The sequence below is a fragment of the Carettochelys insculpta genome, chromosome 8 (genome assembly GCF_033958435.1).
Source record: "Carettochelys insculpta isolate YL-2023 chromosome 8, ASM3395843v1, whole genome shotgun sequence".
Lineage (NCBI taxonomy): Eukaryota > Metazoa > Chordata > Testudines > Carettochelyidae > Carettochelys > Carettochelys insculpta.
The window spans coordinates 32,716,945-32,736,749 of record NC_134144.1 but is presented as its reverse complement, the minus strand read 5'-3'; the positions used below and the strand labels follow the sequence as shown (position 1 = coordinate 32,736,749).

Genomic DNA, 19,805 nt, shown 5'->3' with positions numbered 1-19,805 from the left:
AAAGCTCATGAGCAGACAGTGGCTGGGGGTGGGGGACGTAAAATAACAACAGAGAAGCATAGAGGGGGCTCCAGGAGTCCTTGCAAAAGTGATGGCCGAAAGCCTGTGCTCGGAGAGAGAAGCGGCAAAAAAAGAAGCTCTCGGGCGGCTTATATATGTCCCCTTCCGGGCTGCAAATAAGGACAATTTGCGGCGTAGGGAATTCTTTTGCTGGTCTTCCTCCTACGCAGCCTGTTTTTAGCCCGCTCAAAGTGCTAGGTCTGGAGAAGTGTTTTCCTTTTCATTCCTTACTGAAGCGTTTACTGCCATAGCACTAGCGGTCATAAATTTTGTTACAAACCGCAGTGACAGGTGCATTGATATGCACCGTGAGAGCTCCGGCTGCTTAATAACCCCACCACCGGCCGCTGTGACTTGCCTTTTATTTATTCGGTATCATATTAGATATTGATCCTGAGCCGAATTAAGTGGAGTGGAAGTATTAGTGGAGAACTGCTTAATATGAATGCGTTTGGGTTGCGGATCGAACCCGGTTGTGAGACTGGACACTTGTCAAAATCGGACTCTGGTTTATTCGGGGCACACACGTGGCGTGCGGGTCTCTGGTAAGGACGTGGGAGAATCAGGGATTTCGTCTAAGGATCCTGCAACTTTTTTATCGAGTCTGAGTTCCAGCTAGAACTGGGGGACGCTAGCAGCTTCCAAGCCTTTGGAGAGCAGAGACAGGACAAAGACCCCATTACCATACGTGATGTATAACGGTTCAGCTGAGGTTAACCTCTCTGGCTAGCAGGAAGGGAAACTCGACACACAGACACGGCTGTTTTGTGGTTGCCCGGCCCTGGCGCATTTCAGCACCCCACCCCTCGCGAGGGTGGCGAGCCATTTGGGGTTATTTCTGGCCGAATGGCTCTGGCCAAACCAAGAAGTGTTGAGCCTGCGCTTTGGTGTTACACACAAACACATTGCGCGGGAGAGTCAAAACGTGTAAAGATTAAAAAAAAGATCTAAAAGATGAGCCACCAAACAGTCGAGCATTGTCCGCGTGATTTATGGCCCACTGCCTGCTTTTTAGGTTCAAGCAGAGTTCACGAGCGGTTGGTATTTCAGAGAAGAAATAAGGCTTTTAGCAGTTTTCCAGCAATGTTGGTTCTTAAGATTCTCCCGGTTCTTTGGGGAACTACATTTTATTGGGCATAGCAAAGAACCGGCACGAAGCTGTGTTGCCTTAACCAAATGCTCAGGCCAGACTGTACCTGGCAGTGGAAATAATAAAGGTAGAAAAGGATTAATCCAGCGGCTTATTTGCAGAAAGTCAATTAGGAAAGACAGCCAAGCCGCAGATAGCCGAGTCTGTTTCCTTGTATTTCCTCGCACTCACAATAAATCTTTGATTATTGCTTCCTAGGCCTCTGTTTACTGCATTCTTCAGGGTGGGGTGGGAGCGAGGCGTTAGCTTTTCTGCTCCTACCAGCTTCCCAAGGAGAGAGCAACCCATGCTGATGAAAGAAAAGAACTCCTCTGGTGAGGCGGTATTTGAGAGGAGATGGGGGAATAAACAATTGCAAGTGACCTGGGCTTTTCCTGACATCAGTTTTGAATATATATTGCGGTAACTTTCAGAAAGAATGCCGATGCTATTTAGTGATACAAATTGCTACTGGGGCAGCAGCAGAGAAATAAAATCCAGGGTTACATTGCTATAGGCTTGCACAAATATTGACTGAAGAATGACAATTAAAAGAGACTCCTTTAATATTTTAGAGCCACTTTCCTGCGCTATGTTAAAAAGTTTAGACAATAAAGACACCAGAGATATTTTTTTTTCTAATACAGACTGTATTGTCAGTATATCTAGTACGCGGTCAGTTCTTTGTTTTGGTAGGATAAAAGATGCAATTTTAAGAATGCATAGAAGTACTGATGGTATTAGTGGAGACACTATAGGAACCAGACCGTATTATTTACGAAAACTAGATGTTAGCTCCCACCTTGCAAAAGCTAAAATATAAATGTACCTTCAATCAAATGTATACAGCTGTCCTATCCCTACAAATATATTAATGACTAGGGGGAGAAGTTTTCTTTCGGATACATTTGCCAAACCAAGCAGTTTGATAGGATACTGGAATCTGAAATACGTTTTGCACCCTAAGACATAAAAACACAGTTGGTAATGAAAACCCAACGCATATAAAGGGTCTCAGGTTGATTCGATTGACAATAACTACCCAGAAACGTTGGGTGAAAGATTTTGAGCGGGATAAAATTAATCAAAGAGTTAAGATAGAGTAGCTGATCTAAGCGTTTCTCTTTATGGGGCTAACTTAAGTTACTGAATAGCGTTAGTTATACTTTAACTTCTCAGGAATCTTTCAGGGGGGCAAGAGAGAGAATTTACAATAGAGATGGAATTTTCTATTTTTTTCGGGTTCTAATGCTGGTTCCATCCATCATGTCATCTGGGGCGCTTTCACCCTCTTGCGCCTGCGTGGCCAGGAAAAAAGAGGGGAAACGAGGGAAAGTAGGGAGGTGGGTTAATCTTTAGACAGTACCAAATTGGTATAGGAGGGTCACCAATTATACATATTATGGCTAAATAGATCATCAAGATCAAATAGATCATCAAGATCATATGTTATATATTGTATACAATATAAAGAGGGGGGAGGGGCATATGTGGGTTTAAAACACAGCCCGTGAAACACAGGGAAGGAAGAATAAGTAGATACGACGCACAAAAGGAATATGGTAGTTCATTCATTTCAATACATCTGGAATTTTGTAAAAGATCCAAAGATATGCCAAACACAGGCGAAGCGTGTAAGCTCCCAGTGAAAGCCTAACAAATGTATTCTTAATGGCTCAGGCGTTTTGAAGTAAATGTATTAAGTGTCAGTTCAACAAACAAACCAACCTAGAACCGGGGGAAATTAAACAAATCCTGCAATGTGTTCCTACAGCCGGGCGATTATTTGCAATTCGGTGTGTGCTCCAGATTATGGCCGCCTTCAGCAGAGGAGCTGCTCCGATTTTGAAGAGCTGGGGCCCAGAGTTCATTCCTTCACTCGGGCGATTCGATCTCAGCTGGAGAGAAAGAAGGAAATTGCCAGAAGGACTTTGAGGGCTCTGGCTGGCTAGGCAGCTCCGTGCGCAGTCTTTGCAGAGGACTCACCGCCTCTGTCACCAATTGGGGGTTCGGTGGAGCCTCTTTGGCCAAGTGAACCCATTCTCCCTGCTAAGCCTGCAGAAAGGGGGCTGCGCCTTAGCCGGTTTGCAGCCCGAGTGCACGAGGTCGTGCCTGGGAGGCTGCGTGTGAGCAGGGGAGGGTGGGTAGCCTGGGCGCCCCGAAGGGGTGCGGGTGGCTCAGGGAGACAGCCGCGTGCCTGGCACTATGGAGGGTTTCGCAGACGTCCTGTGCAGGCGGGGCAGCGATCACTTGGTAACGAGGGGAAAGGGCTGCCGGTCTGTAAGGTGGGGGAGGCCCTTGGCCTGGTAGCAGGCCAGACAAGATGGCCCTCGGTCTATGAAATCCTTCCTAACGTGTCTCCTGCTTTCCCCCCTAGGCGGCTCCCTGGGCAGCGAGTGGCCCCAGCCGAACACGTGAGCCGCCAGCCCCCAGTCCATGCTAGTGGAGCGGGGTCCCCAGGCCTCGGCGATCCCAGAGAGCAAGATGCAGAAAACCGCCTACTACGACAACCCGGGGCTCTTCGGGGGCTACAGCTACAGCAAAGCCGACGCCTACAGCTACGCGGCGGCCCACCAGCCTTACGCACCGGGCGCCCTGGACACAGACTACCCGAGCTCCGCCTGCTCCATCCAGAGCTCTGCCCCCATCCGCGCCCCGGCCCACAAGGGCAGCGAGCTGAACGGCAGCTGCCTGCGGACCAGCGGCGGCAGCCAGGCGGGCAGTCAGCCCCCGGGGATAGGCGAGCAGCAGCAGCCGCCTGCGCTGCCCCCGCCCTCGCCCCCGAACCCCGCCAATGCGGCCCCCCCGAAAAAAGCCAAAGGCGGCCCCAGTGCAGCCGCCGCCGCCACCATTAGCAAACAGATCTTCCCCTGGATGAAGGAGTCCCGGCAGAACGCCAAACAGAAAAGCGCCTGCGCCGCTTCAGGTACAGCGCGCCCTGCCTGGGCCCAGTTCAGCGCGCTGCAAGCCCCGCCCGGCCCACAGGGGCCGCTGTCTCGCTGGGGGGGTGCTTAGTGCCGAGCCAGGGCTCGGGGCCTGGGCGTGTGAATAGCGGCTCCCCCCGGCCCCCGCCGTTTGGAGGGCGGCCAGGCGGTGCTGTGGGGCCCCCGGCCCTGCCAGCTGCCGTCCGTCTAAGCGCCCCGAGCTGTCGCCTCCCTCGACTCGCCGGCCCCTGGCCCGGAGCCAGGGTTCAGCCCCGGCCTGCTGCGGGGAAGGGCTCGAGGTTTTCTCCAGTCTCGGGAGCCGCCTTCCCTTATGAAAGGCCTAACCCAGGCCCCTTGGCTGCAGCGCGGCTGGTTTAAGATCCCGCCCTTTGGCCTCCGCTCTGGGATAAGGAACGGGGGGACCCCTCCCCAGGCAGTTAACCCACAGATCCCGCCACGCTGATTCACTCGCACCCCTGCGCCCTACCAGCCTAGGGGCTTCGGCACCCAGCTAAAGGATCCGCATGAAGGAGCCCGGCCTGCTCCCACCTGCGGCAGGCTGAGTTCTCGCTTGGTGCAGGGCGGGAGCAGGATCGGGGCGTTAGTCTGGGAGAAAAGCCAGCGGGAGGGACACGCGTGGGCAGAGGGGCTTGGCGCTGACGCCGGTGACGGCTCTTTGAGGGGTATCTCGGGGCCAGCCAGCGTGGTGAGTTCACGGGCTGTGCTGAACCCGTCGCCGGTAATCTCGGACACCCGCTTTCGCTTCCAACGGCCCCTGCCCCTGAAGTCGCACTTGCCGCGCAGCGTGGCGGTCTCCTAAGGGCTGTGTTACCCCACCTCCGCCGGGGCCGCTTACGCGCGGGTGGGGCAGCGGGACGCCGGAGTCGGTCCGGTTCCAGGCAAACCGCTGGCTCCGGTTCGATCGGCCACAGCCTGCGCGGACGTGGGACGCCCAGCGACAGCTGCCGACGATTGGAAGCCCTGGGCCTATGCGGGGCCGGGCCCGCCGCTCGCGTGGGGGCGGGTGGCACGGAACAGGCTGCCGCTCCCTGCCCTGCGGCCGGGTCTGGAAAAGCCTCAACCTGTATTTGTTCCTCTTCCTTCGGCAGGAGACAACTGCGAAGACAAAAGCCCGCCCGGGCCGGCTTCCAAGAGGGTCCGCACCGCCTACACCAGCGCGCAGCTGGTGGAGCTGGAGAAGGAGTTTCATTTCAACCGCTACCTGTGCCGCCCGCGCCGCGTGGAAATGGCCAACCTGCTGAACCTGACGGAGCGCCAGATCAAGATCTGGTTCCAGAACCGGCGGATGAAGTACAAAAAGGACCAGAAAGCCAAAGGGATCATGCACTCCCCCGTAGGACAGTCCCCCGACCGCAGCCCACCCCTCAGCGGCCCCAATCACGTAGGATATTCCAGCCAGCTCCCGACAGTAAACAGCCTGAGCTACGATGCGCCTTCGCCCACCTCCTTCGCCAAGTCCCAGCAGAACATGTATGGCCTGGCCGCCTACACAGCCCCTCTCAGCAGCTGCTTACCCCAGCAGAAGAGATACCCGGGAGCCGAATATGACCATCACACCATGCAAAGCAGCGGCGGCTTTGCCAACCCCAATTTGCAGGGCAGCCCCGTTTACGTGGGAGGCAACTTTGTCGATTCCATGCCAGCTTCTGGCCCAATGTTCAACATCGGCCATCTCTCCCACCCTTCCTCGGCCAGCGTGGACTACAGCTGCGCTGCTCAGATCCCCGGCAACCACCACCATGGACCTTGTGACCCCCATCCCACGTACACAGATCTCACCTCGCATCACACGTCTCAGGGAAGGATTCAAGAAGCGCCCAAGCTAACGCATCTGTAGTGGCCTGGGAGGGCTGCAGAGCGCCATGAACTCACCTTACAATTACCTCACTTCTCTGCCCTTGCCGTGTTACTTTGCGCCGAGGGCCACCAGTTTGAGTGGATTTCTCTCCCCCGACAGCTACGTTCGGTTTCCTTTCCCCCCCACGACTCTCACTAAGTCAGTGAAAAGGAGCCTCTGGTTGCTCGCTGTTTTAAAGCATGACCGTGCAATATGCTGCAAACCAAGGGGCTAATAATGATGTACTTGAAGGTAAGTCTCCTAGCTCAATTAGTATTAGCAGCGCGTCATGCTGAGGCGTTTTAGACCAATTGTGAATGATGGCATCTTGCCTGCCTAGAAACTTGCTTCAGAGAAGTTAATTTATGAATTCTGCAGTACCTTAAGGGTTGCATTGGACTAAAGCAGCTGTATTTATTGTTTTAAGCGAACCATTTTTGTACCCCTGATTATTTATCCTCCTCTTAATGTATTTATGTGCATATGCGTAGAGTTTCTTCGCCATAACTTCGGGAGATTGATTCAGGTCCCTGGTGACTATTGCATTTCACCTATTTAGTCTGTTTGGTCTGAACTAGTTGAGAGAGTAGTTTTGAACAGTTGTAACCGTGGCTGGTGTTTGTAGTTGATGTAAGGATTAATCAAGACTGTAAGTCTTTAATAGAGTAAAACAAACTGTGGCATCACGCAAAGAAGCCCTTACTCGTTTGGGTAAAGTGTATTTCTTTCAAACTGTCGGGTGCCCTCTGAACAGCTATTGCCATTTAAAACGCAAGTGTGTCTGTTTCAGTCAGGCCAGCTGCAAAGCGGGACACTCGGCCATTTTGTGTCGGAGAAACGCGTGCGTACGTCCCAAAGCCTCCGAGAGGTTGGTGTTTATTTATTGATGACTCTTGCACACGGTCAATCGCAGGGCTACTCTGTCGGCATTACACGCTAGCTCGCTGAAACCGGAAACAGCTTAGGAAGGGAGAAATAGAAACCGTCCAATGGTGGTCATGTTGTGAGGGTTTCCCGAGCAAGCCGAGCTCCAGCTGCTCCTCTCCGTTGGTAGTTATCCTGTTGTCTTTCTGCTGACATCCGCGGAAGCCCGAGCTTCATTTCCCATTAAAAAGGAAAGAAAGTTGACAATCGAATCGACGCAAATGAACGGAAGCCGCTAAATGTGTTAACTGCGGCCTAGTGGAGGGAAGCTGTTCCCACGCTAGCTATCCGTTAGGGAAGCGTCTCCCTCCGCGTGATCTTCCGAGCCATTCCTCGGGAAAACGAGCCTTCCTGCCGCTCACAGACAACTTCATAAAGGACACAGCAAAACCAGAACCTGTGTTTAACGCTTGCCGGCTTTACAAGGGGTTGGTTAAGGTAGAACTGGTATTGGCAGTGTCAGTAACCACGCATGTCCTTCCAGGGAGAAGTTATTCGTATATTCCCAGCAAAATCGTCCCGACGCATCACTTTTTAGTTTGACAAATAACTGCCCTCCCTGGTCCATTCCCTGACGACAAGACCTGGGATTCCTAGTAGTTTGAGAAATATTTAACTCCTGCAGTTCTGGTTACCACGGACAATCTTTGTTTCTGATAGTTGTGTTTCGCTGGGCAACCGTGACTCGAAATATTATTTCGTTTTTTCCTCTGTGTTATTTTTTTCAAATGTCACGTTGCGCTGGGGAAAAAAAGACCCACGCGGATTTGAACATACGTGTTGTAGATCTGTGAACAAAACAGAATAAACTACTTTGATGGAAGACGTATTTTAACCACTTCGAGACCTACCATTGTTTTCTATGACGATTTACATAGATGATTTCGTCAGCTAAGCTATTCATATTTTAAAATAAATAATTATCAATAAGATAAATCGTAATAAACTTTATTCGTGGATTACACAAATACACTGCTTGGTTTTACAGTTGGCGGGGGAAAGATCAAAAGCTGAATTGGCGCATGTAAATTATTTTACGTCCTTCTGACTAACCACTATGTCACTTCCTCGGCCTGTACATCACCCATGCATAACCGGTGTATTCCAGTTGGCATTGAGTTCCTCAACATGCGCCTTCTCAGTTTGCAGGTCTCTACAATCCAGATGTTGTCTAGTGTTTGATGGGCTGGACTGCACATAGTGTCTGGGCCGGGTTTTATTATTATTATTATTATTATTATTATTAGTTTCTTTAAAACCCGTGTTACCAGGGAAATGATAAAAATACACTGCCCCTTAAGAGGGGGATTGGAGAAACTGCTGTAGAATAGAACCACAGTGTAATGAGCGCTGGTATACCATCTCTTTCTATGTCCTGGGGGCAACGCTTGCAAATCTGACTGTGGCGTGTGGGAGGTGGCGAGGGAGAGGAGTCATGTGGTAAATAAAGTCCCTTCCTTCTGGCTCATTCTGCTACACGCAAAGCCCGATGGTCCTGCGGCGGAAGGCCCGGGTCACAAGCTAATCATAGGCAGTGATGTAACCTTGTCTGCGTGGCTGGCGTTTGAACAGTGCTTGCCCAAGCAGCGGCGGTCGGAGGGAGACAGGTTGGCATAATCCGGCCTTCCCTTGGCCCACCGTTTAAAACTGCCTGAGTTAGGCAGCCCGCGTTCACACTGCGCACGCCCTGGCGTGGTGGGAACCCAAAGCCCGCGCGCCAGGCTCCGGACGACCCCTGGTTCCCAGCGGCGAACCCCTCCCGCAGCGCCGCCCCAGCCAATAGCCTGAGAGCAGCCCGCGAGGCTGGAGCTGGCGTCTGCCCTCGAGCCGGGGGCGGAGCCAGCCCCGGACGATTCCCAGGGGAAGAGGTGGACAGGGCCAGTCGGAGCCCTTTGAAGCCGATGGAACGGCTGCCTGTGACGTCACGTGGCTGTGGGACGTCCCCCCTACAATAGCCCTACAATAGCTCCGAGCGCCCAGCATGGTGCGCGGAGAGCTGAGAGGGATTCCTCCCAGCAACCGGACGTGACGTACAGCGGGACCTCGGTTTAAGCGTTAGGCCTGCGGCGCCCACTCGTGCTTAGCAATAACCTACACTCAAGGGTGCAGGGCCACATCCTAGTCCACGTGTATAGTCAAGGGCGAAACTCACCGGGATCCACTGGAGCCCATACGTGGTGGTGAGGGGAAGCGCCTTTATTTTCTAAGGTAAGAAGCAGGTAACTGTCTGTCCAGCGGAAGATACTGACTCTTGGCAGTTTTAAAGTGCACCGGCAAAGAGCACCTCGACGCGCCTCCGCGCTGCCCGGTTTTTGCTCTTGTGGGTACACTGTAGTTAGGCGGCCTCAATGGGTGCAGCAACACCGCAGGGACTGGACGGGACGTGCCTGTGTGGACTGGTCTGATGCGCACAGGCCGGGCTGGTGCTTCTCGCGGTTTATTGTGCCTGATGCTCTCTGGGCTGTGCTAACACTTTCTCAGCAGTACGAAGCCTCCTGGGAGGCCCGACCACCCCAATAAAAGAAAGGCGGCGGCTCAGGTTAGGGAGCACAGGTCACTATGTGGTATCGTGCTGATATCGAGCCATCCAGTTAGACCGCAAAGCCTCCGTGGTCACCCACAGAACTGACCCCAAGAAAACCAGAACCTGCCTGGGAAAGTAAAGGGAGGTACCCCCTGTGCGCCCCCTCTGAAGGGACAGACTGGAAAGAGCCACCCCCGCCCCCAGCTGAGACCACTCATACAGCTGGTGCCTGAGGGCCCACAGGCCGGCACCCAGGCACTGTGCACTAAGATGTAACACGCCTCAGGTACTGGGCCCCCTCCCTTCGGCCCGCAGGATGCGGCTCCCCTGGAACAGCGAGGCCCTGGCAGACTTTTCTGCAAGCGCTGGTCGAATGTCCCCGGGGTGCGGGGCGGTTCGGAAAGCTGCCTGAAACGTCTGCAAACGCCCACGTGACCGATGGGCTCTGACACGGCTCGGCGATCCCCCACGTGTACATTAACCGTGAGCTGAGGGCCTCGCCATTGTCTCTGTGCCAGTCGCTCCAGCTCCCGGCCAGGCCCCAGTCCTGGGCGTCGGTGCTGGGGAATGAACGCGGCGGGGGTGCTCCTTATATCCCGGCGGCCTGTTCCTGACATGGTTTTCTTCTCCTGGAAGCCCCTTCTTTCTGCTGTGTCGGGTAGTGTAGCCGAGAAGGGCCCCTCGGCAGACACAATGCAAGCCTACAGCCGCAGCAATCTCCTGTAGGGGAAGCTGGGGAACGTATTCCCCCCTGGAGCATTTTATAACCGGTGCCTGCATCCGTTCTAAGCATCACCAGACTGTCTATAGTTGCGGCGTGCATCCCACCCTGGGTCCCCTGCGGATACATCTATCCCTGGCGCGCTCGGGAGGAGAGAGCCCCAGTCACAGCCTTGCATTGCAACTGGGGGGAGCGTTCCAGATGGGAAAGCTCTGCCTTTGGTCACCTCTCCTCGCCTTGTGCGCACTGCCTGGCCTGCAAACTGCCCTCCCTTCCCAGGGCTGAGGCCCGGTGGAAGGCCGGGCCAGACCTCGCTGTTCTCTGGCAAGGCTGCAGCAGCCTTGGCAGAGACTCCGGCTAAGAGATGGACAGGGCACGCTTTGGCGAAGGGAGTTAAAACCGCAGGAGGGATCAGGGGAAAATCCATGTCAAATCACTTGCACAGCAGCGACGCAGAAAGGAAGCCGGGGGCAGAGAGCACCGCCAAACCCCCCGCCTTGGAGTCCCTCCGCTAAGCGTGTGCCAGTAAGGGCAGAGCTGCAAGGCTGGCCAGGAACTAGCCGCGCACCCTGCGCCAGTTACGGCTGCAGAAGGGAGCGGAGGGAGGCGGCTCGCTTTACGACTCCGGCAGGGGCTTGTTCCTCAGGCCGGTGCCCGCGCCCGAAGCGGACTCCTTCCTTGCACTCGGTCGGCCGGGTGGAGAACCGGGCAGACCGTCCGACACGGAGTGGGAGGGAGAGTCGGGCGCAGAAATTCCTGCAGCGGGAATGGAACCAGCCCACGGGGACCTGGAGGAAGCGGGGGCAGTGCCCGGGCCGGGCTCGCCGATCGCTCCGCGGAAGGCGCTGAGCCCAGCGCGGGGTGGCCCGGCCGGCTCGCAGTCTGCACCGGGCCAGTTGTTGACCGTCGGGCCTATTGCAATTCTGCCTCCTGCTCCGCCGCCGGCCCGCGCTCACCCGGGCTGGCTGCTCGGAGCACAGCTGTCCGGGCAGCCCAATGCGAGCTGGGAGGAGAAGCCCGATCGCGCCCCTCGGCTTCCGCTCCCGTCTCTTTAGCCGGCCAAAGGCGGCCGCTCGGAGGCCAGGAGAGCCCCTGCAGCGCTCCCCGGGGCAGCTGCCGGCAGTAAGGCGCGGGCTAGCCGGAGCCCCGCTGCGGCCCCTTTGGGGCACGGAAAGCGCCTGGCCCGGGCAGGCCGGCCCTGGGGCCGCGTGGTGTGGCGCAGCCTCCGAGCCCGCAGCCCGCTCGCTTCGCCAGGGCTGAGATCGGCGAGCCCGGAGGCCCTTTTCCCCCCGGCATCCCCTAGAGACGAGCGACCAGGTTGAAGAGGGAGCGGGCGCCAGCCCTGCCCTTCCCAGGGAGCAGGGGCAGAGGGGAGGCGGCGGTCCTCGCTGGGGCGGGGGCGGCCGGGGGCCTGGTTCGAGTAGCAGGTCATCAATCACACAACGGGCACTTTGCCCTGGGCACTCCCACTCCCGCCCCCCCTCCAGCCCGGGCCAGCTGGGATCCGACCAGAAACCGCAGCCGGGGAGCCAGCCAGCCAGCCAGCGGAGCTCTGAACCGCAGCCTAACCCTCCCGGGCTCGGCCCGGCCCGGCCCTCAGCTGCCAGCAGGGACGTGCAACCGCTAGTCCCAAACCCGAAGGTGCGCCCGGGGTGGGGAGGGGCTCACAACCTCCCCGGACCTTGCCCCCCCCACTTCCCCGTATCCTGGCCCCTGGAGGCCGTACAGGACAGGGCAGGCTGCCCAGGGTAAGCAAAGTGGCCTTTGTCTGCCGGAGTCCATTCAAAGCCATCAGTGGGTCTGCAGGGGACACGTGGACCTCTGGGGGTACGCAGAGCTCTTGGGGGGCATCGGTTCCTCTACATACTCACACCAGGCACGTGAAAGCACCAGCGAAGTCGGGCCGAACTGAGGTTTCACGGAGCAGGCTGAGGGGGGTTGCCCTGCTCTGTACCCAACACATTGAGATGTGCCTACTGCACTAGTTACGGTGCGGCTGACTGATTTCCGAAGGTGAGCAGCTTGCAGGAGCGCTGGGACTTTTAGGTCTGATGGCAGAGGCCAGGAGCTTTCACAGCAGCTGAAACTGGGAGGTGCCCAAGATAAATCAGACTCCGGAAAAGAGGCCAAGAGTCTGGAAAAACTGAGAGCGGCTGTTCTGAGAGCATCTTCGTTGGCTGGGATTTGCCTGCTCCCCGCCTTCCCCCCATCAAAACAAATCTGGACCTCAGCTGAAAGGATTTAGCAAAAAAAAAATTAACTAAAATAATTCACATTATAACCCCCCCCCCCCGAGTTTAGGGGGATTTAAGGGGCTGGCATGCATGTGCCAAAAGTTAAAACACTTAACTCCTCAATTGATTAATTCTATTTGTGACTGGCAAGCTCCCAGGTGGGGGAAAAGAAGTGTCTGGACTTGAGAATAAACTTAGGCCTTATAGCAACTAAGAGAGTCTCCCTGGGGAGTAACAGATCCTGTGATACTACTTCACTGCCCAGAAGCCCAGGACTCTAAACTGTGGTGTGCCCCATAGGCCTACAGTACTCTGTGCCTTTATTTAAAATAAAATAAAAGAAAGAAAGAAATTTGTCAGTATAGGTACAATCCAACCAATTGAGAGAGAGAGAGAGAGAGAGTGTGTGTGTGTGTTAACAGAGTATTTGTGAAGTGATTTTTGCATTCTTTCCCAGCCATAGACTGGTTGGTGCCTTTAAGAGGAAGTGGAGCCCAGTACGCCATAAAGGGGAAGGGGTGCTGAAAGAAGAGAAGAGGAGGGCAGCAGCAGGAGCCTAGAAAGGAGGTGGCCAGGGTGCAGTAAAGCTGTAGCGCTCTAGGAAGTGTCTTTAGGGCAGTTGTGTGAGTAGAAGGCCAGAGGTGAGCTTGACCCTTTAGGGCCCAAAAAAGACCCACCAAGTAGGCTGGGAGTGGCTTCGGAAGAGCAGGGGAGAAGGTGGGCATAGCTGGAAGGCTTTGATCCCCTCTGGGGAGAGGGGAATAAACCCAAGATTGCTCTGAGACCCCGGGGAGAAAATATGTGGGGCTGGGGGTGATGGGGAAGGAGGATTCCCCTCTGGGAGAATGGGAGGTGCTCCAGGATCCAGCACTGGTGTTAACAGCAAAACAAACAACTGTCGATGGGCTATGTCTACACTAGAGAGTTTTGGAAACAAAACTCATGGCGTGTCTACACGCAAAATGCCTGTTGCCCACAGAAGGTGCTCTTCCTTATGTGGGAGAGGCAGAAGGTTGCTGGCGGACGTGCTGACTTTTGAGGGCATACTGTCAACAAAACGCATCTTGTGTATGGACATTCCACCAGTTCTGTAGACAAAACCAGGGTTTTGTAGGCAAAACTTGTTAGCATAGCCGTTGTGCATGACACAGTATGCCTCTAGCTCCATCAGCAAGGATAGGTCTACAGACGGCTTCTGTCACCAGTGACCTCTGTCAACAGAGAAACCTCAGCAGTACCTCTACTGACAGATCGCATCTACATGTAAAAGCATCTCAAAAGAGCAATCCCATCTGTTGACGCAGAGCAGCATCTCTTGGCTGACTGCCCTGCCCTCTCTTGACAGAACGGCTCACCAGAAGCTCTACAAATAGGGCTGTCTGGGGAATTGGAAGCCCCCTCTGTCGACAGAACTACCTACATGGACACTCTGTCATGAAACACTGTTGACAGAGGTACTATACCTGATCAGGGAGAGGTATAACGCTCTCGGCTGAACAGCTGAGTTTTGTCGACAAACTCTCGACAGAGTGCTTCAACTGTGTAGACGCTCCATGGGCTTTGCTGACAAAGAGCCCAGTTTTGTTGACAGAAGCTGCTTGTGTAGGCCTAGCCTAAGTGTCCCAAATAAACAATTTGTCTGTAAAAATAAAATCAGACTGGAGAATCCAAGTGCCCATCTGGACTGAGGCTTTCACTTCCTAGGTTTCATGGAGACTGCTGTATCCATGCTAGTGTGATATAAAATTTCCTTAGCATTTTTCTAGGTCACATTTCAATCATCACATTGGTGTCAATACAAGCTATGATATTAAAACCAGCAAGGATGACCAGGCAAGGAAAATACTCCTCTTCCAGCTGGTACCAGGAAATGGTAAGATTTCCTCTGGAGAAAAGGATTCAAACAGTCACCTTGGTGAAAAAATAAAGGAGAATGAATAAAAATGACAGGCGGGTCAAATTCTGAAGTTCCCTGGCTCTACTTGGCAAAACAACTTGGCTTTAGTGGAGGCAATGCATCAGTGGGGCCTTCCGCATGAAAGCTTTTAGAGCAAGTGCCTCAACTCCTTTGGCCAGACTTCTTTTGTTTTATGTTAATATTTATGAATCCAGCTGGACTTTGAAGTGAATTCCTCTCTGTGGTGTTTGCGAAGAGGACTGCCCTCCCCACCCCCTGCCTATCGGCCTTTTTGCTAAGGTAAGGTGGTTTAGGCTGGTTCTCTGGCAGGGTGGTGTAACACTGCACCATATGCAGCATTCTGTCTACACTAGACAAATGCCACCTTTCAACCAAAAGGTGTCAGTGGTTTTCTGACTTCACCCTCTTAGCCGCCCTCGCACTCTTCTGACAGCCTTTCCAACTGTCTGTAAGGCTATGTCTACACTAAAGAGCTTTGTTGAAAAAACTTGCAGACTGTCTACACACAAAGACTGCGGTTATGCTACAGAACTCTGTTGACAGAAGTCACTGTCAGAAGAGATTCCCCGACAAAACTGCTGTTGACAGAGTGCAGCCACACACAAAAGCCAATCAGAAGAGTGCTCAGCTCTTGGACTGCCCCCTTGCTCTCTCGACAAAACACTGATCTCTGTCGACAGAGAAACCTCAGCAGTACCTCTACTGACAGATCGCATCTACGTGTAAAAGCGTCTAGAAACAGCAATCCCATCTGTTGACAGAGAGCAGCCAGACTGCCCTGCCCTCTCCTGACAAAAGCATAGCAGACAGGGTTGCCCTTTGTTATGGATGTCTTGTTTGCTGAAAAAGGCCCGCTGGAGCATCCACACAGCTTTTTTGTAGACAGAATCTGTCAACAACAGCATTTTGCCTCAAAGCTTTCAGGCAGAATGCTGCCAGAGAGAGTGCTGTCTTTTGGCAAGATACTGTCCAGAAATCCCATTATTTTTTTTGTGTGTGTGTGTGTGTGTGTGTGTGTGTGTGTGTGTGTGTGTGTGTGTGTGTGTGTGTGTGTGTGTGTGTGTGTGTGTGTGCGCGCGCGCGCGCACTCTCCACGAGTTTTGCTGACAAAACCAGGTTTTTGCCTAAAAACTTAGTAGTGTAACCACAGCCAAAATGCATTTTGTCACGAGTGTGTCGACAAAACTCAGCACTTCTGCCGACAGCATTCTGACTCTCCGCAACGAAGGATAACATCTTCGTCAACAATTTCTGTTGATTAAAAAAAGCCCTGTTAGATGGGGGAGGGAGCCCACTGTTGACAGACAGGGCTTCTGGTTCACTGAGCAGCCCTGTCTGCAGAGCTTCCACTTGGCTGTTCTGTCGAGAGAGCAGTCTGGCTGTGTTTTGTTGACAGAGCAGATTGCTCTTCCTATCGCTTTTGTGTGGACGTAATCTGTTGACAGAAGTTTTGCAGGAAGTTCTCTTCTGACGGTAACTCCTGTCTACAGATCAGTGTCATGTAGACGTAGCCTGAGTCCTTTCTCCATCCCTGAGCTTCCCAGGATTCCCTGCCAGGCAACCCCTACAAGAGAAACCAGTTTGGAGCTGCTGAGCCCTCTGGCTCCAACGAAAATGTCTTCTTTCCTAACACTTTTGATCTCTGCTGGTGCCTGGGAAACTTATAATAGATTGGCCTGTTGACCCTCTGATGACCATCATCTGGATTTAAACTTACACAAAGCCCAAAACTAAATTTCCTGAATACACATCAGCTGGCTGCCTCGGTGAGTTCAATACACCCTTTTCCCCTCGGGGGAGCATAATGATTGAGTTCATAGTTGGATCTGCCACAAACTGAAACAGGAGAGTCCCATGATGACACACCTCTGACAACATTGTAACTGCTGGAAGACCGTCAATGCATATTCAGGGAAAATCTAACCCAGGAATGTGTGTTCATGGTATTAAAATAATAAATTGTCCATCACTAGTTGCGTAGATACTGTTTTTTATTTTCCTAAGTGCAGGAACTCTTGATTTAAATGCAAGTGTCACCAAAACATTGACCCATATAATGCACCAGGGTCCCTGCAATATATGTTCTTCCCCCAGCTGAGCATCAGAAAAGGACAAAATTGACGGCAAATACATTTCAGCCCCAAGAAACTGTAGTTGTGTGAAATGACTGAAAGCACAGGGTTGTGACAGTGCTAAGTGTTCTCCTGTGAGGGCGGCCCACTACTGACCGCCTCCTAACTCTCTGGTGAGTGGACACTGGGCCCTGGGAAATGCTTTGGTTTGCTGTCACAAATCGCCAGTTTTCCCTTGTTATTCAAGAGAAAATAAAAAAGTCCTTAGTTTGAACAGTTGGCTAAGCCTTTCAATGGACAGAAGTAATGGCTAACGTTTCTAGCAAGTCCCAACCTTAAATGCTTGCTTTATTATTACCATTATTTATCAAATAGAAAAGCTTCATTTGTTCTGCCCCACAAATTCACTTCATTTAGCCACAAATAACAAGTCCTGTGGCACCTTATAGACTAACAGATATTTTGGAGCATAAGCTTTCGTGGGCAAAGACCTGCTTCATCAGATGCATGACTCATGCCTAATGCTGCTGCTGTCAACAGATTCTGTTGACAAAACAAGCTGTGTGGATGCTCTGGGGGGTTGGGAGGAGCTTCTCTTCACAGACAGGGCATCCACCACAAATGGGCAGGCCTGTCTGCTGTGTTTCCAGGTGCCCGTTTTGTTGAGAGAGCAGCCAGGCAGTCTGGCCACTGGTCGACAGAGCTGAGCACTCTCCTGATTTGCTTTCGTTTGTGGCCACGCTCAATAGAAGTGTTGTCAGGAAAGCTCTTCTGACAGTGACTGCTGTTGACAGAGCACTGTAGTGTAACTGTAGCCTCAGAAGAAGTAGTAGAACCCATGCATGACTCATATATCTGATGAAGCGGGTCTTTGCCCACGAAAGCTTATACTCCAAAATATCTGTGAGTCTATAAGGTGCCACAGGACTTCTTGTTGTTCTCAAAGCTACAGACTAACACGGCCACCTCTCTGATACTTTGTTTAGCCAGTGTCCCAAGTCCTGCCTTCTTTATGCTGTCTCATCTTTCGACAAGGCCTGGAATCCAGGGTTAGGCCTGGGGTTCTGTCAACAGACGCTCCTCCCAACCCCCCGGCCTCCACACAGCTTTTTTTGTCAACAGAATCTGTTGACAGCAGCAGCATTATGCCCCAAAGCTTTGAGGCAGAACACTGCTGGGGAAAGTGCTGTGTTGTGTTCAGATACTGCCGACACAATGCATTTTGTGTGTGCACGCTCCTGGAGTTTTGTTGACAAAACCAGGGTTTTGCTGGCAAAACTTGCTAGTGTAACTGTACCCGAACAGAGAGCACTAGGATAAAAGCTTGCAGCTTTGCTTGAGGGGAGTGGCATGTGCTCTGGGCAGCAGGCCACCATTTGGATCAGATGGAAGCAATCTGAGGTCTGATCTCCTGACCCTCAGCCCCAGGAAAAATCTCTGGAGTGTGTGTCCGATTCTGCCTCGATTACACAACTTCACTGGCAGCTGCACCCTGTTAACTGACCTGCCGCTGGACCTTGGGTAGATCTGAGTATTGGATGAGGTCATTGGGTGTGGTAGATGTACATAGCCAATGCAGCGTGTGCATTGCACTTGGGGTGAGAGGAGCGTTTTGCATTTCAGTAGGGTTGAACTATGAATATACTTTTAGGGGACTGCCTCTGAACTTTGCAGACGTCTTTTGTAGAGAAGAAACTGTTCCCTTTCTGCTCGTCGGCTACAGGACAGGAGCCACCTTTTCCATCATGGGTGTTTAGTTCCAAGAACTCTTCCAAATATTTAAACCATTTGCCCCTTTAGCCTGTGGTGACTGCACCTTTACTAGACTTGGATTGGAACAGAGTCTAAGGCTATGTCTACACTAGAAGCATCTGTCAACAGAAGTTATGGATTCTTATGTCTCAAATTTTTGAGGGATAATACTGTCACGGCAAATGCAGAGTTCTGCCGAGACCCTGTCGACAGAATGCTTTAAGTGTGTAGCTATCAGAGAGGTAGCTGTGTTACTCTGAAACCACCTCTGCCCCCATACATCTGATGAAGCGGGTCTTTGCCCACAAAAGCTTACGCTCCAAAATATCTGTTAGTCTATAAGGTGCCCCAGGACTGCTTGTTGTTCTTAAGTGTGTGGACACTCCCTGAGTCATGTGGACAGAAGACCCCCTTCTGTCGACAAAACTCTCTAGTGTAGACCTAAGAGTTCAGGAAACACCTTCTCAATTACTTGGAGGTGCGTTCCTCCCCTTTAGGAAAACACGATCACTTGTCTGGTGGAGACCAAAGGAATTTAAGGTTAGAAGCTTTTTGGTAGAGCAGTGAGATTTCCTCCCATCTCTTTCCTGTTCCGTCTGTGTGTGAGCGCTTTGCCAGCCCTAAACACTAAGTAACCACTATTGTTATCACCCTAGGGGAAATGAGAACCCATTAACATTGCCAGCCCGGCGCTTCACTTTCAAGAGATTACAACGCACTTATCTGATGGAGCAGGGCCAGTAATTGCTGCGACGTGCGGGAGCATCGAACCCCTTTTGATCCCATCTCGCTTCCCGACGCATTTTAACCCCGGGTTGCTTACGAACAGGCCTGCAGAAAGGAAGCGCCTCTGGCAAAGGAGTGGCGGGTGCAGCTGAGGACGAGCGATCACAAAGCTGGATCAGGACTTAGTGTCTAAGGTGCCCCCGGACTTCTCGTTGCTTTTGCAAGATACAGACTAACACAGATTTTGGAGCATAAGCTTTCGTGGGCAAAGACCCCCTTGGAAGCCTGGTTTTCCCTGGGTGTCCACCAGACAAGTAATGGTGTTTTCCTAGAGGCCTGGACCCCACCTCCAAGTAACTGAGGAGTTGCCTCCTGAACTCTCAGACGATGGCTACTCGAGTGGTTTGTCGACAGAAGTGGCCTTCTGTCGACACGACCCAGGGAGTGACTACGCACTTAACAACAACAAGAAGTCCTGTGGCTTCGAAGCGGGTCTTTGCCCACCAAAGCGTGTGCTCCAAAATCTCCGTTAGTGTCTCAGGTACCCCAGGACTGCTCAGCTCCTGGACACCAACCTCAAGTCATTCGCTGGCTCACACCCCGCCCCCACGTTCCCTTTGCCCCAGCTGCGCGCTGGGGATGGCGCAAGGAAGGCAGAGCCAGGCCACCAGCGGGACTGTGCCGCCAGGTCTGCCGGGGGGGAAGGCACACAGTCTCCGAGGGGCCGGGAGGGCAAGACCCCCAGGGGGTGAGGAGGATGCGGGGCACTGCGCCCCCAGGATGGGAGTGGCCTGCGGGCGGGGAGGGAGTGCGGCTGCCGGAGCGCTCCTCGGGCACGGGGAAGCCGGCCGGCCTGGCGCAGAGGGAGACGGGCCCCCCCGGCCTCGGGAGCTCCAGCAGCTGCAGCCGGTCCCGGGCCCCTCCGCCCCGCCGGCTCCCGCAACCCGGATCCGGACCGCAGGG

General features: G+C 53.2%; 1 protein-coding gene across 6 annotated transcripts in view; it reads left to right on the top strand.

Moving 5' to 3' along the window:
• HOXD3 (homeobox D3) overlaps positions 1–7,847 on the top strand; it is a 34,323-nt gene extending 26,476 nt beyond the window's left edge. For 3 of the 6 annotated variants that reach the window (XM_075000649.1, XM_075000650.1, XM_075000651.1), the window contains 2 exons: positions 3,567–4,115; positions 5,223–7,847. In XM_075000649.1, the coding sequence (XP_074856750.1) occupies positions 3,626–4,115; positions 5,223–5,971 (1,239 nt within the window). In that variant the 5' untranslated portion in view covers positions 3,567–3,625 and the 3' untranslated portion in view covers positions 5,972–7,847. Of the gene's footprint in view, positions 1–2,684; positions 4,116–5,222 lie in introns of those variants that run through there. The other 3 variants (XM_075000647.1, XM_075000646.1, XM_075000652.1) reach the window with 2 other exon arrangements.
• The last annotated feature ends 11,958 nt before the right edge of the window (positions 7,848–19,805 follow it).